Source organism: Emydura macquarii, unplaced genomic scaffold (genome assembly GCF_026122565.2).
Source record: "Emydura macquarii macquarii isolate MOO-44397 ecotype Brisbane River unplaced genomic scaffold, CSIRO-AGI_Emac_v2 contig_1876, whole genome shotgun sequence".
NCBI classification, from domain to species: Eukaryota; Metazoa; Chordata; order Testudines; family Chelidae; genus Emydura; species Emydura macquarii.
The window spans coordinates 29,438,806-29,458,959 of record NW_027132013.1 but is presented as its reverse complement, the minus strand read 5'-3'; the positions used below and the strand labels follow the sequence as shown (position 1 = coordinate 29,458,959).

The following is a 20,154-nucleotide window of genomic DNA, read 5'->3' as shown; positions in this document are numbered from 1 at the left end:
ATTTTATTGTCTGATCAAATGAATACTTATGCCATTTACAGCTGTAGCTGATTCTATGTCCATTTCATTAATAATAGCATCTTTATTCTCCTCTTCTTGAAGTTCAAAGGATTTGATCTATAGATAAATGCATCAGAAAGGACTTATACACTTAGACACTTATGCCTTCTGCATAATAGACAGTTGAAAATTAGTTTCTGATCTGTCCTGTATGTTGTCTACCAAAGATACCACATATCATTCCTATTTCAATTTAAAACAAAAGGGGTGTTAAATTCTTTCTGTGGAGAGTGATGAAATGCACTTTTAATTATGGTCTAACACAAAGGATACAAGTTAGGGCCATATATTATACTCAATCCAGTGCAGATCTCCCACTGATGACAATAGATCGTTTGTACAGAGATCAAGAGTAGGATTAAGGCTCTTATATAGTAACTGAATTTTTAGTTGGTAGAATTATTGTTGCAGACAGCATTACTTAATGGGAAAAAATTATGCAAGGGACTATTTCTGGAGGGACTACTTCTGTTTCTGCTCTTGTTTCTTTGCTATTTGTACATGTAATTGCAATAATTACACATGTAAATTGGGTATGCAACACCACATGCATTTGGCATGCAGACTTCTCCCATCTATGTTTTTAGAAATTCAGGCTCTTGGCTTCAAGGTTAACATACCATTTAGATAAATGGGGACCGTTCACATATCTCACAGTTGTTGCTTCACTCTGAAACAATGCTACATTGGTTCATGTTTGTTAGATTTTCTTAGTGACCATAAGAGCCAGAAAGTTTGTTTATTTTGTTTTTAAATAAAACCTGGAATTCTACAGAATCTCAGTCTATATGAGGCTCTAATAAATCCATCATATAGGTCCAGTCTAGCAGTCTGACATCCATGTTCTAATCTATGCCATTTTTGTGATTTGTAAAATGAAGCATCATTTGCTAAAAAAAATTCAAGAACGTTTAATACTGAACCTGGGAGATGTAGAGATAAACCTACAAGTACAGCATGTAACAATACAGTTTAAAAATCACTTTCATTGGAAATTATCATACAACAAAGAGAGCAAGACATTTTTTTTAAGAGCATAATTTATTTGTTTCTAAAGAAGTAGCAGTGAGGAAGAAGCAGATAATTATTATGAAAGTTCCATTTCAGGAAGAAGTAGTAATTCTAATCTTTGGCAAGAAAGGGGAAAATGATCCTTCCTGGGGCCGAGGCATATTATACCCTTGTGGGGCTTAACATGGGTATCATAGTGAAAAGGATTCCTCCCACCATCTTGTAATATTAAAGAATGAAGATACTACTTTTCAGAGCTAAAGAAAATAAAATCTTTGAATATTTAATATGATTCTTTTGGCTTTAAGGAAAGATCTTATGTCATTTTGTGTATTATACCTTTGGTCTTTGATGAAGGGAATGTATATTTATAGTGGAGGCTAGGGTGGATAAAGATCAATGATTTTTTTAAAAAATAAATCAGATTTTTTTATTTAAATCAGATTTTTTTTATTTAAATCATCAATAAAATACTAAATTTCTCTCTCATTTAAAAAATAACAGTTACAATTAAATCTCATCACAAACATACTAAACCTACACTTACAGTCTTATAAAAATGAATTAATGGCTCTAGTCTGTCCGGCCTAACTACCAGCTCTTGCTTCTTGAATGTTCTGGACTTTCAGTTTCTGTTTCTCAGCAGACTAAAGTCACATGTGCAAAGAAAGACAGACTGGATAGTACTGTTGTTGTTCTGTGCTTATGTGGTGGTGGAGCTGGGCCAAGCAAGGCAGAGGAGTTAGTTAAGACACTGTCTTAAAGGCAGAGAGAGAATATTTTCATCGTTTGGTGCTGTAAATGACAGAGAAGATACTTAGAAGAAGAAATGGAAGGATGCTGCTTAATAACATATGACTGCAATGCCCATTTAATGCATCTTTTAGCCAAAGACTTAAATACATCTTCTCCAGGAATAAAAGAAAATGTTGCTGAAGTTGCAAAATACTTCCATAACAACCATTTTGCTTCAGCTTCACTGAAGAGAGCAGGAGGATCCAAACTAATTCTCCCACAAGATGTTCGATGGAATTCTGTGGCTGATTGTTTTGAACAATTTATTAAGAACTGGCCTATTCTCATAAAACTGTGAAGAAAACCGTGATAAAATAGATGGAAGTATCTCATCCGAAGTATCTAATGTTGGATTAAAGAGGAATGTAGAGGTTCAGTATACTGAAGCCTATATCCATAGCCTTAAAGAAACTTCAGAGAAATGGTTGCTGCATTGCTGATGCTGTCAAAATTTGGAAGGCACTTCAAGAGACATTGAAGAAAGAAATATCTCACCAGAAAGTTAAACGGCAAGCAATAAAGAAGCGAATGGATCAAGCACTAACTCCACCTCATACTCTTGCAAACATTCTCAACCCCAGATATAAAGGTAGATGTCTAACTTCTGAAGAAGGTGATGCTGCCATGGCATGCGCATCTCAAAATCACTCCTCAGTTATGCCAATCATAATAAATTTCAGGGCTGGAGAAGAACCATTTAAACAGTACATGTTTACTGATGATGTTTTGAACAAAGTCACTCCCCTGCATTGGTGGAAATCATTAGCCAGGCACCTTGAAACAGAGTTCCTTCAGTTGCTAAGCCAACTTTTCGTAGCAGTAGCTTCCTTTGCAGGCACAGAGAGAATATTTTTATTGTTTGGTATTATTCACTCAAAACTAAGAAATCGACTGGGAGTTGAAAAAGCAGTAAAAATTGTATTTCTGTTTCAGTCTATGAAGAAAAATGACAGTAGGAGTAGGGAAGATGAGAGCTAGTTGTAGCAGTGTTAAGAACAGCATACGTTTAGTGTTGTGATGACTTGTCTGTTAGAGTTAAGAAAATTTAAAAAAAAAAGTTTAAGGACACCTGTCAGCCGGCAACTCAGGAGACTGCTGCAATTGCAAATGTGAAACATTTATGTAACATTTAAGATTTAGTTTAATAAAATATAAGTGCTATTGTGTTTGTGTGTGTGATTTAGTTCTTACCATTCCTAATGTACTGCTGCTGCATCTGCAGCCTGACACAGGTAATGAGTATTATGTACTATTTCCTAAATTAATAAAAATCAAGTTATCTAAAAACTTACACAAAGTATACCCTCCTAGATGTTGTAAACTACTGTACTGAATTGTAAATTAACATGTTTTAGTGATCAAATTTGCACCGTTGTTTAAGAAATATGTGAAGAAATATCAGTGGGAAACTTGATTTAAATCATGATTTAAATCAACAAGAAAATCAATCAATGATTTAAATCACCTTGATTTAAATCAATCCACCTTGGTGGAAGCATAAGAGACAAATGAGAGAGAATGCATGTATTATTTCCATTCTTTTCAATGCTACAATTTCTGTTGCTAATAAGAAAATGCAGGGGGAAAAATGACAGGAAAGTGGTATTTAGTTCAGTAAGAAACAAACGCCAGCTGTGAACCTGTGATCAGTCCTCCTGTATTCAAATGTGTTTCCTCCATTTTTCTTACTAAGTTTCCATGGGAATAGTAAGCTCAACATTTATTCTAAGTTTTGCCTACCCTATATTTGTGTTTAAGAATAAATCATATTTTTAAATCTAGAAACTATATGCTGGATTTGATAAAATAAACATGGCAAAAGCCCCCTACTTAAGCATTATATATGTATAAATACTATATACTTCCTTTTGTTCTAAGCTCTTTGAGGCACTATATAGACATAAATATATCCATATACAAATATATATGCATACACATTTTATGGAGGCCTCAGTAGCAAATCCATAGTTAAGACTGCATTGAGAGTTGCTCTTAAAACACGACTAAATTCCCTGCTTCATGTCTTAACAATTGAAATTAATCTCCAAATTTTTAAAACAATAATTTGTAATAGAACTATTGAATTTTCTTTGTAATATTTTTGTAGCATAGTTAGTAACGTTTGCAGACAGCAATTATAAAAAAATGCTCCCTTGCTGATATTTTGCCTTGTTTTCCTCTCCTTTCTTTGGTTTACTTCAGGTAAACAAGCACAGTCCTCAAACTCTAAACTTCAAACACACGTGCTGACCTCAGACACAAACCACCATTAAAATTGTGCTCTCTCTCAATTTCTATCAAATGTTTCTGTGACACGTCTGTATTAAAGTGTCCCGGACAGCTCACACTCTATGGAAATTATGGCATATCCTGGTGTCTTGGTACTGACCAATGTTTTAAAAAACAACAAATCAAGCCTTTTAGAAAAAGTCATATTGTAACAAAAATCAGTGTATTTTTAATTGGAATCCTCAGTCCACATTTTTTAAATAGAGTTGCACAGACAATATACCATTTCAAATGTAGACAAACAAATCACTGGCACTGCAGTCTTTAATCAAAAAGCTATTTTATTATTTTTATTATATTTAGGTTTTTATTCTGCAATTACTTATGCCTGCACATAAATTTACTCACATGGCTAATCTCACTGAAGTCAGTGAGGTTACTCACATGTAACTAGCCTTTACACATGTAACTAGCCTTTACAGCATCAGGGCCTAATTCATATTTTAAAAGTTGGAAATAAATCCTCAATCCTACATTTTGTCTCACATGGGCAGAGGTCTACTAGTTTCAAGGAGTTCTGCATGGGTTCTTTTATGAGGACTGCCTGCATGGAAGAACTTGCAGACTTGGAGCCTATACTACTATTTTTTCATTTACAAATTTAACTTACCTTTGCTGTTCCAAAAGTAATCAGTGGACAAATGCAGTCTTGTTAGTATGGGGCCAAGTTCTCCATGTCTATGGAAAAAGAAGTCAAAGATCTACCATTAGGTTAAAACGTGTGTTTAAATAAAAATTGTTGGCATCTGTCACTAATACTTTAAATTATTAAACTTCTTTTTTTAAAATAGTTTACCAGTAATAACCAATAATGTTGTTAACTTTTCTCAGTAAGGATACTGAAAATAGACTGATTTGTTTCATGTTTATTTCTAGCCAGTTTCACTTTATGCTTCTCAAGCACTAGGTGAAATGTACCAAATTGGTTGAAATTTCTGCACAGGAATGTTGAAGTGAAAACAAATCATTGTTCTCACTGAAACTTAAAAATATATTTTGTTTATTTAGACCACAATTCTAAAAACAACTCCCCATAGGAAGACAGTGGGGCCAACAGACAGCCCCACAGAAGTCAAGGGGACTGTGAACACACCAGAGTACCCTGCATATAGTCAGCTGTGGGATTGGAAGGTTAATTACTATCCTGTTCTCCAAACATTTCAGCACATAGCCTGTTGTTTCCTACAAGCATAAATTTATCACTCATTTTGAAATATCTGTTGTTTTTCTTAAAGCCCCAGCTCTTACAACCCTTGTGAGAATATTAGCTTACTTTTTTCTTATAAGTAAATATCTAGCTCTCATGGTAGCAAAAAAACTTGAAAATGTGCCCTCTCCCCAACTGCAAGCCTTGGGCAAGCACAAAATTTGCACCCCCATACACACCCCATCTGGCCTGACTGGAGCTGTCACCCCAAATATAAAGTCAAAGGCTCAAAGGCTCAAAACCAGGAGGCAAACACAAAGATCTCAACATTTTATTATTTAATCTCTCATGATTTTTAAATCAGTTAATGGATTTTTAAGGCTTGACTCACTATACCTAAACACCTGATGTTGGCACTATGACTTTATAGATGTACTTAATTTTACAAATGTGAATAGGCCCATTGACTTAGCATGTGTAAAGTTAAATACAGGGATAAATTTTTGCAGAATCAGGGCTTTCAGATTTACACTGTTATTCTGGGCATTGGGAGAAACCTTGCTGAAGCTGATGGACATAACAGCTGCCTTCCATTCAGGCTAAGTGAGGGAATAATTAAACATCCCTTTATTTAGCAATATGTAAAACAATAGGGGCCACCACCCAAAACCGTGGCCAATGGTCATATGTAAAGCCATCCAGGAATCTGAACTATGTGGGAAGAATGTAAAGGCAGGGACAAGGGATTGATTTGATAGCAGGGGTGTATGTGAGAGAGAAGGGGCAGAAACACACAGGGAATACACAAAGTAGCTCCAGAAGCCATGGAGTATGACTGACTCTAAGAAAAAGCTGAGAAAGAGCTTTTTGGTTAAGTGCTGGCTTTCCAAAGAGGACTGGAACTGTAAGCAAAGAAGCTAACTTCTATTTGACTTCTGCTGTCTTCAGGGAAACAAGACTTTGTAAATAAACAAGATTTCATCAAAGAAATCCCTGACTCATCATTTCTCCTCCTAACCAAAACAACCCATGAGACCCTGTGAACTGTCTAAGAGGGATCAAGAAGGAGGTAACAACATACAAATATCTATTAAAAAGGAGCTCCTATCTTCCAGGTATTTTTAGACAATTCTTAAATACACAGCACTAAAGTAAACATCCATAATAGGAACATTTTTCTTAACATTGTATTTTATAAAATCCTATTTTAAAATGTTTAATTTGGGGGTTAAAGTACTGCTAGATACATTAACATTATAGTTTGCAGCAATACTGCATGAGAAGCAGAAGCTAACTAGAAACCAATATGATATTGACCAATATATTTATACTGTTTAAACTGAGAGAAGCAGATAAAGGAACAGTGACAATGGTGAAAAGTAATTTAAGTTTAAAAATAATACACAAGTTGAAACAAGGGACTGGCACATCAGTGTCTTCTTGAAGATAGAAAAGGACTAAGGAAGAGGGGGATTAAAGGTAACAGAGGTGACCAAGATGTGACCTGGGAGCACCAGTTTTAGGACCCATAAATCTCTGGGCACACACACAGGGTGCCAACTTCTCTTCTTCCCAGACTTCGCCCCTGAATGTCAACACAAGTTTTTTGATGCCTTTAGCCACACTCTTGGCACTGCCAGTCGGGGCTGTGGGTCGGGGATGGGCACAAGCACCCCCATCTTTGCAGCCTCTTCCGGGTGAGTGAAGGATTCATGCGTTCCCCCGGCCTTCCCTCTCCAAACTGGTCCTTCCTAGGGTGCACCTCTACCTCCCACGGGGGCAAAGAACAGCGCTACGTTATGCAACCATTTGGGGCTACGGGCAGCACCCAGCAACTGCAAGGTGCCCTCCACCGTCACGCAGCCATGAAGCCAGTGACGCTGCACTGCAGCGGGGAGGGCCACGCAGCCTGGGCTCTCCACAATTGCACCAGTAGCGGGAAAGCGGTGACAGCTTGCAGAGCCAGCGCCGCTAGCTACCTTCTCGGGGTCAGGCTAGGAGAGCCTGTCTGCGGCAGCAGGCAGTGATGCGGCCCAATGCAGCGCATGCACACATGCGAGGCGTGCGCCTCCCCCACCTTCGGACCGCTAACTCCTCCCTCACCGCCGCCGCCGCTCGCGTCCCCCCCTCCCACTGCTTGGGAGGGGCGGGGCGTCGCGGCGCTGCAAGAGCGAAGAACCGGCTGGCTCCCGCGCATGGGCATTGGGCTCGCAGCGCCGGCCGCGCGGTGCGTGGCTATCAGTGCTGTGGTGCGGCTGCAGCGCCATTCTCCTCTCCGCCCAACCAGGGCGCGCGCGACCCCTCCCCCCACTCCCGGCTGCAGCAGCCGCCCCTCCTGCCAACCCCGGCGGCTGCAGTAGCTGCTGCACCGCGTTGTGCGACTTGGGGTTTCCTGAGTGCGAGGCATGAAGCTGAGCAAAGCCCAGTATGATGAAATAGCCCAGTTCCTGGGGCACGTGCAGCCCACCAGACAGAGCCTGAGGAAGCTGAAGGAGAGATTCCCTGGGTAAGTCTGTCCCCACTTCACACCCCCTGGTTTGCCACCCTATACCAGTGCAGCCCCTACTCCTCTGGGCTGGTGGGGTGGCCGTGGCCTCAGTCTTCATGCGTGGACAATATGAGCTAGAGCTTGTTTTTAAGGGCGGCCCTGCACGAAATGCTACGTGGTGCAAGATCTCACACACACAAACGCTCATAGTGCAACGTAGGGTCGTCTGTGGGTAATGTTTGACCTGATGGCAAACGCAGGCCGTGCTGGAAAAAAAGGATGCCCCTCAAAATAAGAGATCTATGGTCACCCAACATGGACCCCCAAACTCCAGATGGATCTAGTTGCCTGAGTGAGCCACCATTGTGGTGATTTCTGACTGTGGGGAACTGAGATGGAATCCTGTTTGGGATGCCATTTCCCTTCCAAACAGAGAAAGGAAAAGAATGGCCTGCAGCAGACCCTGCTGTAACTTTTCCTTGCACATCATATCACTGCGGGATTGGATGAAGGCCCAATCAGGGACTACCTGCCAAGATTAGCATCTCCCCTTCTGATATCGCTGCTGCAGTTAAGATCACCAAAGGCAGTAAGGTAAATGCCCACTTGAATTAAATTGAAGATCACGAGTGGTAGAATGTTCTCCATGAGGAGTTGGGCCTCATTTCTTGTATTTGCTTCCTTTCAGCTGTGATAGAGGCCCTGTTTGTTAGCCTTCAGGAGGCTGCAAAGCCCATCTTTTTTCCCAGTCTTTTGGGAAGGGGGTGGTTTGAGGGTTATGAGGTGATAGTAGCAGCGATGTGGGATGTTACTTACGCTTTCTGGGTATTTATGACTATAGTTTCAGTGCTTTACATAGGCATTACATCTGTTTTTTGGTGGATTGCAATTTGCTGCTTTTGGCTTAACTAAAATTAGTTGTATAGCTTGGGATAGGCAATTCGGATCAAAATATCAGGCACGCTATAGTAACTGGCAGTATGAACGATTTTTTTTTTAAATAACTTAGGAAGTTCATTGCGCTGTGGGTGGATATAAAGTAGATTTCCCAACAAACCTGCTGATGCTGCTAAGGCCGAAAAGGACAGTGGTTAAGGTACTTTATTGGGACTGATATCTAGGCCCTATTCCAGCTCTGCCACAGATTTTCTGTGTGACATTGAGCAAGTCACATAGTCACCATTTCTTCAGTTGATCCACATGGGCAAACCCTGCAGAAACCAAAGGGGCTCCTCAGAGATGGATCTGACACTAGGACTGGGGCATTAACCTTCTATTCTTTGACTTCTCGTCTGTAAATGGGGATAATAATGCTTCAGGATAAATTCATTATTGTCAGAGGTACTTTTTTATGGCAATCAGTACAGAAGAGTCTAAACATAAGTTTTAAAACTTTTGAACTGCTTCCTTTACCTCAGCACACCTTATCCCACATGGTCATTCATCTCCTTTTAAGACTAGCTTCGTTGCAGGATAAATTAAGCAATACTAAGCAATTTTTTTAAATGTGAGCTTAGAGCTTGTCTACACTTATAGCACCAGTGCAGCTGTGCCAATATGGCACTTTGTGAATATGGTACCTGTGCTGATGGGAGAGCTTTTCCCATGAGCAAAGGTACTCCATCTCCCCCAGAGGCGGTAGCTATGTCAACTGAAGCCCTTCCATTGACAAAACACTGTCTAAATGAGTCAGTATAACTACATCACACAGGTGTGTGGATTTTCTACATCTCTGAGAGATGTAGTTATACCGACATAAGTTCCTAGTGTAGACCAAGCCTTAGGGCTAGTCTACACTACAGAGTTTTGTCGACAAAACAGCGGTGGTGTACACACTAAAACTCTCCTTCCACCGATGTAACTCTCCTGCTATGCCGACATAATAAAACCACCTCAGTGAGAGGTGAGTTAGGGCAATGCGGTATCAGTGTAGACACTGTGTTCCTTACATCAGCTATTGGCTGTCATTCTTATGAATTTCATGGCTCCAAATTGACAAGGCTACCCAATGGATAGTGGGCAGGAGAGGGGGCAAGAAGCTGAGGCAGATCCTGCTCCTCAGGGCAGAGGAGCCTCGGGCGGCTTCCCCCGGCGGGGAACAGGGAGGGGAGAAGCCTCGGGCGGCTTCCCCCGGCGGGGAACAGGGAGGGGAGAAGCCTCGGGCGGCTTCCCCCGGCGGGGAACAGGGAGGGGAGAAGCCCCGGGGAGCGGGAGGGCAGGGCAGCCTGCCAGGAGCATCAGCTCCCCCACACTGCCCCTCTTAGGTCGGTGGAGCAGCTCCTGCTGAGGATGCACACCACCAACCCAAGGAGGGGAATTGGACATCAGCCACTACAGTATTTAATGCAGTGGCTGTAAGTCGACTTAACATAGGTCAACTTATCTTTGTAGTGTAGACAAGGCCTCTAGTGTTGGTGAGCTACTCTGAAGTACTGATCCTCCCATCGCCTAAATGTATTCCTTCCAGAAAATAAATCATGGAAAACAGCAATGCCAATTTCTCTGCGCCTTGCTACCAATATGCTTCAACATTGAGCTGGATGCACGATTTCTAAGAATAAGAGGGAAGTTCAGCCTCCTTTTTGCTTCACTCATTAAACTCTGCTTAGGTAGCAAGTAAATATGCAAATTGTGGTTGCATTTTTTATGACAGTGACCGCTGTCTGATGGAATTTATTAATCAGCAAGCTGAAAATTGGGAAAAATCATTCAACTGAAGTGTCCATGAGAGGGCTTTCAAATATCTGGGCTTCCGTTTCAGTTACAAAGCAAGCTCCCAGCTTCCTCCAATATTTAATATTTTAAAATAAATGTAAAAAGTTTTTCAACAGTTGAGACCCCTGAAGTAGCTTCAGCTTTGCAGAGAATGGAGTCCACTTAGCCCACTCGGGCTGGTTTATTCCACAAAGTTAGGTTGGCTTAGCTTATGTCACTCAGAGCTGTGAAAAGTTTCATACCTTGGGTGATGTCATTAAGCTCCTGGTATAGACATGCTATGTTGATGGAAAAATTCCATTGCTGTAATAAGCGTCTATACTACAGCAGTGCAACTACACCTGTGCCGCTCTAACATTTCTAGTGTAGACGTAGCCCTTGTACAGTTAGCTGTAGAATAAGGGTATGTCTGCACTTAAAACGCTAGAGCGGCACAGCTGTAGCTACGCCACTGTAAAACTTTACTGTAGACTCAGGCCTGGTCTACACTTGTGACTTTTGTCAACCAAAGTCAGCTTTTTGCATCGAAGCAGTGATGGTGTACACACTGCAGTCACCCCCCGCCGACCCAACTCCCCTGATTGTGTGACAAAATAAAACCACCTCAATGAGAGGCATAGAGCTTTTTCTGCCAAACTTTTAGTGACAAAGCATCAGAACAGACACTATGCTTGGTTCTGTCACAGTAAATGGCCTCCAAGAAGTGTCCCACAATGCCCATCCTGACTGCTCTGGTCAAAAGTTTGAACTCTGCTGTCCTTCCGCCATCCACCCCACCCCCTTTAAAGTCCCAGGAATTTTTGAAATTCCACTTCCTGCTTGGTCAGTGTGGAGAGCTCACATCTCATCTTCCCAGCTGACCTGATAACTTCACACACCAAACGTTCTCCCACTTGGAGTACATTGGAGCTTCTGGATCAGATCAGCATTTGGAAGAGGAGGCTGTGCAGTCCCAACTCCACTCCAGGTGAAGGAACTTCGATATGTATGGTAAAATTTCTCATTTAATGACTGAGAAGGGTTGTGAACGGGACACGCTGCAGTGCTGTGCGAAAATCTGTGAGCTGTGGCAAGGGTACCAGCAGGCTAGAGAGTCAAACCATTGCTCTGGTACAGAGCCAAAGACCTGCCACTTCTGTGTGGAGCTGGAAGGCATCCTCAGCGATGACCCCACCTCACATCCACTGCCAAGAAACCTGTGCATACCTCTGCAGCATCAGAGGCAGCAGACACCGGACTCAGCCCAATGAAATCGTGGACGAGGAGGTAGAGTTGGAGGATGATACGGAGCAGGAGACTGGGTCGTTTGCTGACATGGGGAGCCAGGACCTCTTCCCAGCCCCAGAGGGTTTGAGCAGTTCCAGCCCTACAGCTCTGGCGTGCAGGATGCAGGAGAGAGGAGCTCAGGTAAGTGATTTTTTTGAGCTGATGCTGCTGGGTTACCTGAGGTCCAGCTGTCCTTTGTTTTGTTGCATTATACAGCTGGTTGAAGGGATAGAAATGCACAAGAATAGCTGTGTTTGCATGTGCTTCCCATTCCCTGTTCTGCTAGGCAGTGTGGTGGAGAAGTGTGTTAATTCACATCGAGATTTCACAGGAATCCTCCAGAGAGATTTCTAGGAAACTTTCCTGGAGGTACTCACCAATCCTCTGATGGAGATTCCTCAGCAGAGCTGCTTTGTTTCTTCCCCCTTTGTAGGAAACTTTCCTGTGCCAATCAGCTATCACTTGTGCAGGGACCAAAGCGGCACACAGGCGAGCAGCACAAGGACCCAGTTTAAAGCTGTTTGCATGGAGAAGATGCACCCCAGCAGCCCTGCTTACTTTCAGGAGTGAGATATCAGCTTCTCTGGGCCCTGTGGAAAATGGTAACACAGTTTGAAATTTTGTCCCTATCTACTGCATCACTACCCCAAACAACCATCCAGAACCCTTTCCCCAGCTTGAGTGCCCTTTTCCCCAGGCACAACTCACCATGCCCTGGTTAATCATCAAGCTGTGCGCTTGCCAGGGGACAGTGAGAAAGAGCTATATTTTACAGTAATGCATCAATGCTGTTATTGCACTCCCAATAATGCTTCAGTTCATTATTTACTGGGCTTTTACAGATGTGCCCTTGACAAGAAAACCCTCCACATCTGCTGAGCGCCTGCAGCTGATAAGAAAACAATCAGAGAGGAGCAAAGAGGAGATGTTCCAAGAACTCCTCCAGTCCTCTGAGGCAAAAAAAGAAAAAGGGGCATGGAGACATACTGTGTCCGAAAATTGATAAGCAGGAGAGGAGGGAAAACCAGGAGCAAGTGATAGCAGACTGAATTAATGCGTGCTTGTCCCCTCTTGCAGCCAATACAGAACTGCTTTCCATTCCCTCCCCAAACTCCACCCACACATTCATACCAAGCTCCTGGCCCATCTCAGTATCGTATTCACTCCACCTCTTCAGACAGCTTCCAGAACGATAGCTGGACTTATACCCAGCTGTCATAGCTCACACTGCCCCTCACTGCTTTCTCCCCTTCAGCTGAGCTATTCATGTGTGTTGTGAATTATTGTTATTTAATAAAGACATACTCTGAAGAATAAGCAATCTTTATTTGTCTCTTGCACATGGTGGTTGCACCTCACATTGATACACAATGCAAGCTGGATAGCAGTTGTAGCATGGCACTAATAGTAAATAGTACTATTTACAAAAACACCTTATTGGTGCTCATTGTCAAAATAGTTCCTCAAGTTCTCCTGATTCGATGGGCCCTATTGTGCCCTTCTAATAGCCCTGACATATGGTTGTTCATATTCAGCTGTAAGACGATCCACCACTGGCCATTCTACCCAAGGGGAAACTTTTCACCCTTAGCTTACAAATATCATGGAGCACACAACAGGCGGCTATAACCATGGGAATATTTTCCTCATTTAGGACTAAGTGGCGATAAAGGCATCACCAGCAAGCTTTTAATCTGCTAAACGCACATTCAGCAGTCATTTGGCACCTGTTCAGCCTGTTATTGAAGCGCTCCTTGCTGCTGTCCAGGTTTCCCTTATAAGGCTTCATGAGCCATGGCGTTAAGGGATAGGCTGGGTGTCCCAGGATCACTATGGGCATTTCAGCATTGGAATCTTTTGGGCTAGAAAAAAAGTCCTTGCTTGCAGCTTTCAGTACAGTGTCTGCAGTGTTCCTGAAGATGTGTACATCATGCACCTTGCCTAACCAATCCACGCTGATGTCAGTGAAACACCCATTGTGATCCACAAGTGTCTGCAGTACCATAGAGAAGTACCCCTTTCTACTGATGTACTCTGTTGTAAGATGGTTGGGCCAAGATTGGGATATGTGTGGCATCTATCGTCCAGCCACAGATAGGGAATCCCATCACTGCGAAGGTCATCTGCTATTTCATGCACATTACCAAGACTCTCAATTAATGGCCCTGCACACTTGCAATAATACAACGCCAACAGTGGACTTCCTGACTCCAAACTGATTAGCGACTGGCCAGTGGAGTGTGGCGTTCCCAGCTTTGACACGGCAATCACCACATGCTTCTCCACTGAGAGGGCAGCTTTCATTCTAGTGTCCTTGTGCTGCAGGGCATGGATGAGCTCCACAAAATGTTCCATGAAGGTGGCTTTGCGCATTCAAAAGTTCTGCAGCCATTACTCGTCATCTCAGACACACATAACGATCAGTGCTTGTTTCACATGCCCAAAAGCGTCAGTGTGTTGACTGCAGATGCTTCGTGAATGCCAACAATAATCCAGCATTGTTCGTTTGCACAGTACACAGTAGATCAGATGTCTCGGATTCCAGTTCCGATTGGGAGCTGATGATATAGTGCATTACTAGCAGTGATGTATTCAGAATACTGACAACAACAGTGAACAGTAGCAATGCAGGATCTATCCTTTCAGTTAGATGGTGGGTGCTCAGGAAACTCGGGCCATTGAAAAATGTGGCAAAAAGCAGTCGGAAACCCATGGAATGATGGGATGGAAATCACTGCATCATAGGATGTTGAATCCACATCCATGATGCACTGCGATTCTCTTCACCTTCCCACAACCCCTAGTGGCACAAGGTGGCGAGTTGCACAGTGGGATAGGTGTCCACAGTGCACTGCTCTCACTGTCGATGCTAGAGCACCAAGTATGGATGCGCTTTAGCAACACAGTGAATACTGGGTGGACAGGCACAAGCATTGTAATTACAGCATTTTTTGATCATCGCTGTAACTTGTGTCGACAAAATTTCCTAGTGTAGACAAGGCCTCAGACTACAACAATGGGAGGGGATCTCCTGTCACTGTAGTTAATCCACCTCCCTAAGAGGAGGTAGCTAGGTCGATGGAAGAATTCTTGGCGTAGTTATGTCTATCGGTGGTGAGGACTTTTCGCACCTGTGATAGAAATAGCTATGCCGATGTAAGTTTTCAGTGTAGACCAGCCCATAATCTTCAATAAGCTTTCCCTTTCCTCTATTTACAAAGCCCTCCTCATCTCAGTTCTGGTCTATGCACATAATTTGCACCAATTTAACTAAATCAGTTTAACATCATACCTTTAGGCAAACTGATGCAACTTGAATTGTGGACAGTCTAAACTGATATGAGTGTCAACACACAAATTTACACTAGTTTAACATACTGGTTTAACATCACACTTTTGTTAAACTGGTGCTAGTTCTGTGTATTGAGTAATGTGCAGTTGGGGTGCCATGAGTTTCATACCACAAAACTGATAGGCCTTTTCCATCTGTAGCTTCTAATAAAATAATGCAGTGAACTTTAATGGTTTATATTTAAATTGCCTAACAAACTCCACTTTGTTAGAATGGAGGGTGCAATGCTGCAGCTCCATAGACTATGTTCTTAATTCAAAAGTCCAACAAGCCAAGGTAATTGCCAATAAAAAAAACCACCCCTTAACCTTTTTATTAAGCTAAATAAATTGTGCTCCATGGCACTTTTACTATAAGACATGGATCCTTAGATCATTCTCATGACTCTTCTTTGAATCTTTTCAAATTTTTCAATATCCTTCTTGAACTGTGGACACCAGAAATGGGTACAGTATTGCAGTAGCGGTCACACCAGTGCCAAACACAGAGATAATATAACCTCCCTACTCCTACTCTTTATTCTTTTCTTTCTGTATTCAAAGATCACATTAGCTTTTTAGGCTGCCGTTTTCTTTTGGAACTCATATTGAGCTGATTATCCACCATGATTCCAAGTCTTTTTCAGTCACTGTTTTCCAGGATAGACTTTTCTTTGTACCGAAGTACCTATTGTTTGTATATGCTCAGCTTACTTAGCTATCCAGATTGCTCTGTATTGGCGACCTATCCTCTTCATTATTTACCACTATTGCAATCTTTTTGTCATCTGCAAATTTTATCAGTGGTTATTTTATCTTTTCTTCCAGATTATTGATAAAAAATGGTAAATATGATAGGGCCAAGAAACATTATCTGTGAGACCCTACTAGAAACACACATGCTCAAAGGTGATTCCCTGTTTAAAATTAAATTTTGAGACCCAGGTAGCCAGTTTTTAACTCAGTTAATGCCATGTTGATTTTTGTGGGGGTCTAGTTTCTTAATTAAAATGTCATGTGGCACCAAGTCATATGCCTAAGTATACTACATCAACACTATTGCCTCTTTCAACCAAATCTGTAATCTTATCAAACATATATAAATGAAATCAGCACTCGCTCTTCCTCTTCCTCCAGCACCATCACTACCATCCAGAGCTTTTCGCTGTTTTGAGATGGAAGGGTGAGGGTTCCTGTTGTCTTACCTTTCCCAGCCTTCTTTTATTTTGTAAGGGAAGAAATGAGATGTGTCGTCTTTCTCATGAATAGCATCTGTCCCTGAGTCTGCCACTGCCTGGGAAAGCTCTAAGCAACAGCAGTGTAAAATTGACACGATTCTTGTCAGTTTCACTACTGCCCATGGGTTTATGAATACAGTAGAACCTCAGAATTATCAACACCTGGGCAATGAAGGTTGTTTATAACTCTGATCAAAACGTGGTGGTTCTTTCAAAAGTTTACAACTGAACATTGACTTAATACAACTTCGAAACTTTACAGTGCAGAAGAAAAATGCTGTTTTTAACCATATTAAACTATCTCAGAAACAGTTTCTTTACCGTGTCAAATCTTTTTATAAACTTTCCCTCTATTTTTTAGTAGTTTATCTTTAACATGTTACTGTACTGTATTTGATTTTTTTTTCTTTTTTTGGGTTGTTCTCTGCCACTGCCTGATTGTGTACTTCCGGTTCCAAATCAGGTGTGGGTTGACTTGTCAATTTGTACTTCTGGTATTCATAAATGAGTTTCTACTGTTGTAGCAGTGAAAGTGATTGGCAAGGGTGAGGGAGATTGGGAAAGTTTGGTAAGGAGCAGAGGGCTGTTTGTTTTCAGACTTAAGAAAACAGCAGTGTAACAGTTTGCACTTGCACATGGAAGGCTGTCTTTGCATCTGAAAGGACTATAAACATTGTTATTAAAATGAATTTTTAAATATGGCAGAAATTCATAGCTACAACCTCCTGCTTTGCTCCAACTTACCGCTTTCTGAGAAAATTTTCCCACTGGCCATCAGTGAGTGAATTTTTCATGCCTTGCTTACACAAATCATCTCATTGATTTCAGTGGGACTACTCGTGAGGAAAAACCAGGATTCAGCCCTCTTGGTTGATATGTACACCTAAGCAGTCATTATATGTTTCAATTGTTATCTTTAAAAGGGGCAACTCTTTGCAATAGTGCACCAGTTTAGTTTATTTGGAATATATACCATCTTCAACAGCCTACACAAATACTAGTTTCCCTGAGAGGGTTTAATTTTTTTTCCTGCCTGTGAGCCTTCAAACTCAATACCATCATTTACGGCTGGTATGTTACACTACCATTTGTTTTGTCAATAGTATTTGTAGCAAAAGCTAATATAATATAAAATTAAACTTATGCTTCAAGCTACATTTAGCTAAGCATGTAAATGTACTGAGAATATGCAATGAGATCTTGGAAAGTTGGAGGCTTGAAAAATTCTGTATAAATTTACTGAAATCTTGTATGTCATAACAACCAATTACAGTGAACTCTGTTACATTCTAATTCACTATAAAGTTATTTTGACTTAAGTCCCCAATTACTTGAGTAAGTTGAAGTGTGAAAATAGTAACTTCTGTTATAAAGAATCTGTTAAAAGACTGAATGCTTGAATTCTGGGGGTGTTTTAATCTACATTTTAGCCATGAAGTAAAGTATCTGTATGACTGAAAACGTGGTTCTTAGTGAAGCTTACTCAGCAAAGTGGAATATGGCTTCCCAACAGCTTTGTGTATAAGTAACCCTGCAAACGTGCACACAATTTATGTCAAATGCTAAAATGCAAAATCTCTTTTCAAGACTTGACCTGAACTTTTCACTACATTTGCAAGACAAGTTGCATGGAAATGACCAAAATCCACATGAGATTGCAGTAGTGTGCAGCCAAAATGAAAGTTGTGCTTACTCCACTCTAAAAGAGTTAATGGAGAAGAAGAAAGTTGGAAGACTTATTTTTTTGTGTGGAACTGCACATTGTTCCTTTTAAAGTTTTTGTTTTTGCTTTTTCATTTACATTTGTGAAGTAGATTGGTCCATACTTAAAGGTGGTAAGAACATTGGGTTGAAGACTTTTTTTATTTTCCTCTCTCTCTCTCTGTCTATTCTGAGGTGTGTGCAGTGTTGTTATAGCTGAGATGTGACACTTTTACTTTATTTCTTTTGCTTGTTCATATTTAAAGAGAGCAGTACTTGTTACAATTATGAAATGTGGAACATGATGGCTGTGGAGCGGGAACTGTGTCACATGGGAAAGCATCTGAATTGTAGTAGTCATATTGGCTAGATATAGAGTGAGTCTTTCTTGTCCTGAGTAATTTGTACAAAAGCAAATGTGTTAAAATCAGCCTGTGCCTTTATTCAAAACCCATTGAAATTGGTGGGACTTAATGGTGAAGTATAAAGACTACAGCATCCTGTTTAAGCATATCTGGAAATAAATTTTCTAGAAGTATGCATTACTCCAAAACACTATTGTTATATATTAGTGCATTTGTCTTAAATACAGAGAAAAGAAATAAACCTGTTAAAGGAATAAACTAATTGTACTCATTTTTGTTGGTCGCAACATACTTTGCTTTCCAAAGTTATATGTTAGTAATAATAATTAGTAGGATAGGAATATAACTGTTGTAGCTCTTTTATCCTTTGAGGTATTTCATCCTGAAGCAACCTTGGTGTCCTCAGAAAGACAAACAGATGTCTGTGGATTTAAACGCCAGATTATTGTGGCTGTTAAGTAAGGATGGAGTGGAAGATTTAACACTGACCATATGTGATTTTTAATTGACTCATGGATTTGGGGCTATCGTTATAGTCATGTTTCACGTAGCAAAAGACTATAATGGTAAAAATGGTAATTCTGATTGTACTTTACAATTACTTATGGTGTCATTTTTCTGAAGTCTGAAAACAAGTCCAAGTTAAGAGTTTTACGGGAAGAAGAGATTCGGTACATCATCGTGAAAAATATTTTATTCATGTGATAGCTTTTTGGACAATCATAGTCTGAGCTATATTACAATGGCACAATAAATTGCTGAATACACTGTCTGCTGAATATGACCTCACCATAAAAAATTTGATGCATTAGAGTAGGAAAGGTTGGAATATATCAACCTTAGCTGACAAGGGACTTTGAATTTTGACCTAATACAGATGACCTTTGTGTGCAATAAAAGTGAGCTTAATCTCCAGGTCAAGCTGGAGGTGAATGGCAGGGCAATGTGAAGAGGTTTGTGCTGGAACTGGATGGATCATACCTAGCAAGTAGAGAAATAAAAGACTTAGTTTTTAGGATCACCAGATGGTTATTTACTTGTTAGCTCAGCTCTGTTCCCCACCATGAACCAAAATATATCTTAGCACATCTGGCACTCTAGCTGCAGTAGACCAACTTGTTTGATTGTTTGAGTAAAAGGTATGAGATGTGTGTTTTGCTCCTGTATGTCATTGACTAGCAAAGCGAAATATAAAATGTTGTTCTAGCATGTAGAAAAAGTGTTAAATATTACCTTATTGAATTAAAAAAAAAAATCTAAAAGGTTGACTGTCAAAGAAGTAAAGCTATCTTTGGAACACATGAAGTTTATTCCTAAATGGCTTATCCTGTTTGCAGGAATACAATTACAGGAGCTGGGTAGATATGTTTCACAGGGATTGAATAATACAAAGAGAATGTGTCCTTGTGAAAGATCTATTCCTTTAGAAGGTGTTTGTTCAAATGAACAGCATTATACAAGAATAAGTTTTAGAAGCTCTGTAGGTTATATAATAAAGACTTCATATCTTATTCTATAAAGTATTATATATGGGTTTACTATAAAATGTTAGAATATTTTTATTTTATTTAGCCAAATTAAATTCACTAGCTAATGTTCTAGGGAAGTCCTATTTTGCTAATATACTAATGATATACATCCTAACACTGAACACTTTACCCAGATAATAGTGATGGTTTTGTGTGTATGTTTTTTTAAAATCAGCCAGGAGGAAAAAAGTTTGAGACTCTAATGGAAGGAACCTCTACT

General features: G+C 40.6%; 1 protein-coding gene and 1 long non-coding RNA gene across 6 annotated transcripts in view; one reads left to right on the top strand and one right to left on the bottom strand.

Moving 5' to 3' along the window:
* LOC137159710 (uncharacterized) overlaps positions 1–7,401 on the bottom strand; it is a 98,627-nt gene extending 91,226 nt beyond the window's left edge. For both annotated transcript variants that reach the window (XR_010921710.1, XR_010921709.1), the window contains exons 1-2: positions 7,282–7,401; positions 4,766–4,833 (exon numbers count right to left, since the gene is read on the bottom strand). This is a non-coding gene — a long non-coding RNA (uncharacterized lncRNA). The remainder of the gene's footprint in view (positions 1–4,765; positions 4,834–7,281) is intronic.
* Positions 7,402–7,576: 175 nt separating this feature from the next.
* The window catches only part of CDIN1 (CDAN1 interacting nuclease 1), a 169,759-nt gene continuing 157,181 nt past the window's right edge, over positions 7,577–20,154 (top strand). For all 4 annotated transcript variants that reach the window (XM_067558056.1, XM_067558055.1, XM_067558058.1 and 1 more), the window contains exon 1: positions 7,577–7,808. In XM_067558056.1, coding sequence (XP_067414157.1) covers positions 7,708–7,808 — 101 coding nt within the window. In that variant the 5' untranslated portion in view covers positions 7,577–7,707. The remainder of the gene's footprint in view (positions 7,809–20,154) is intronic.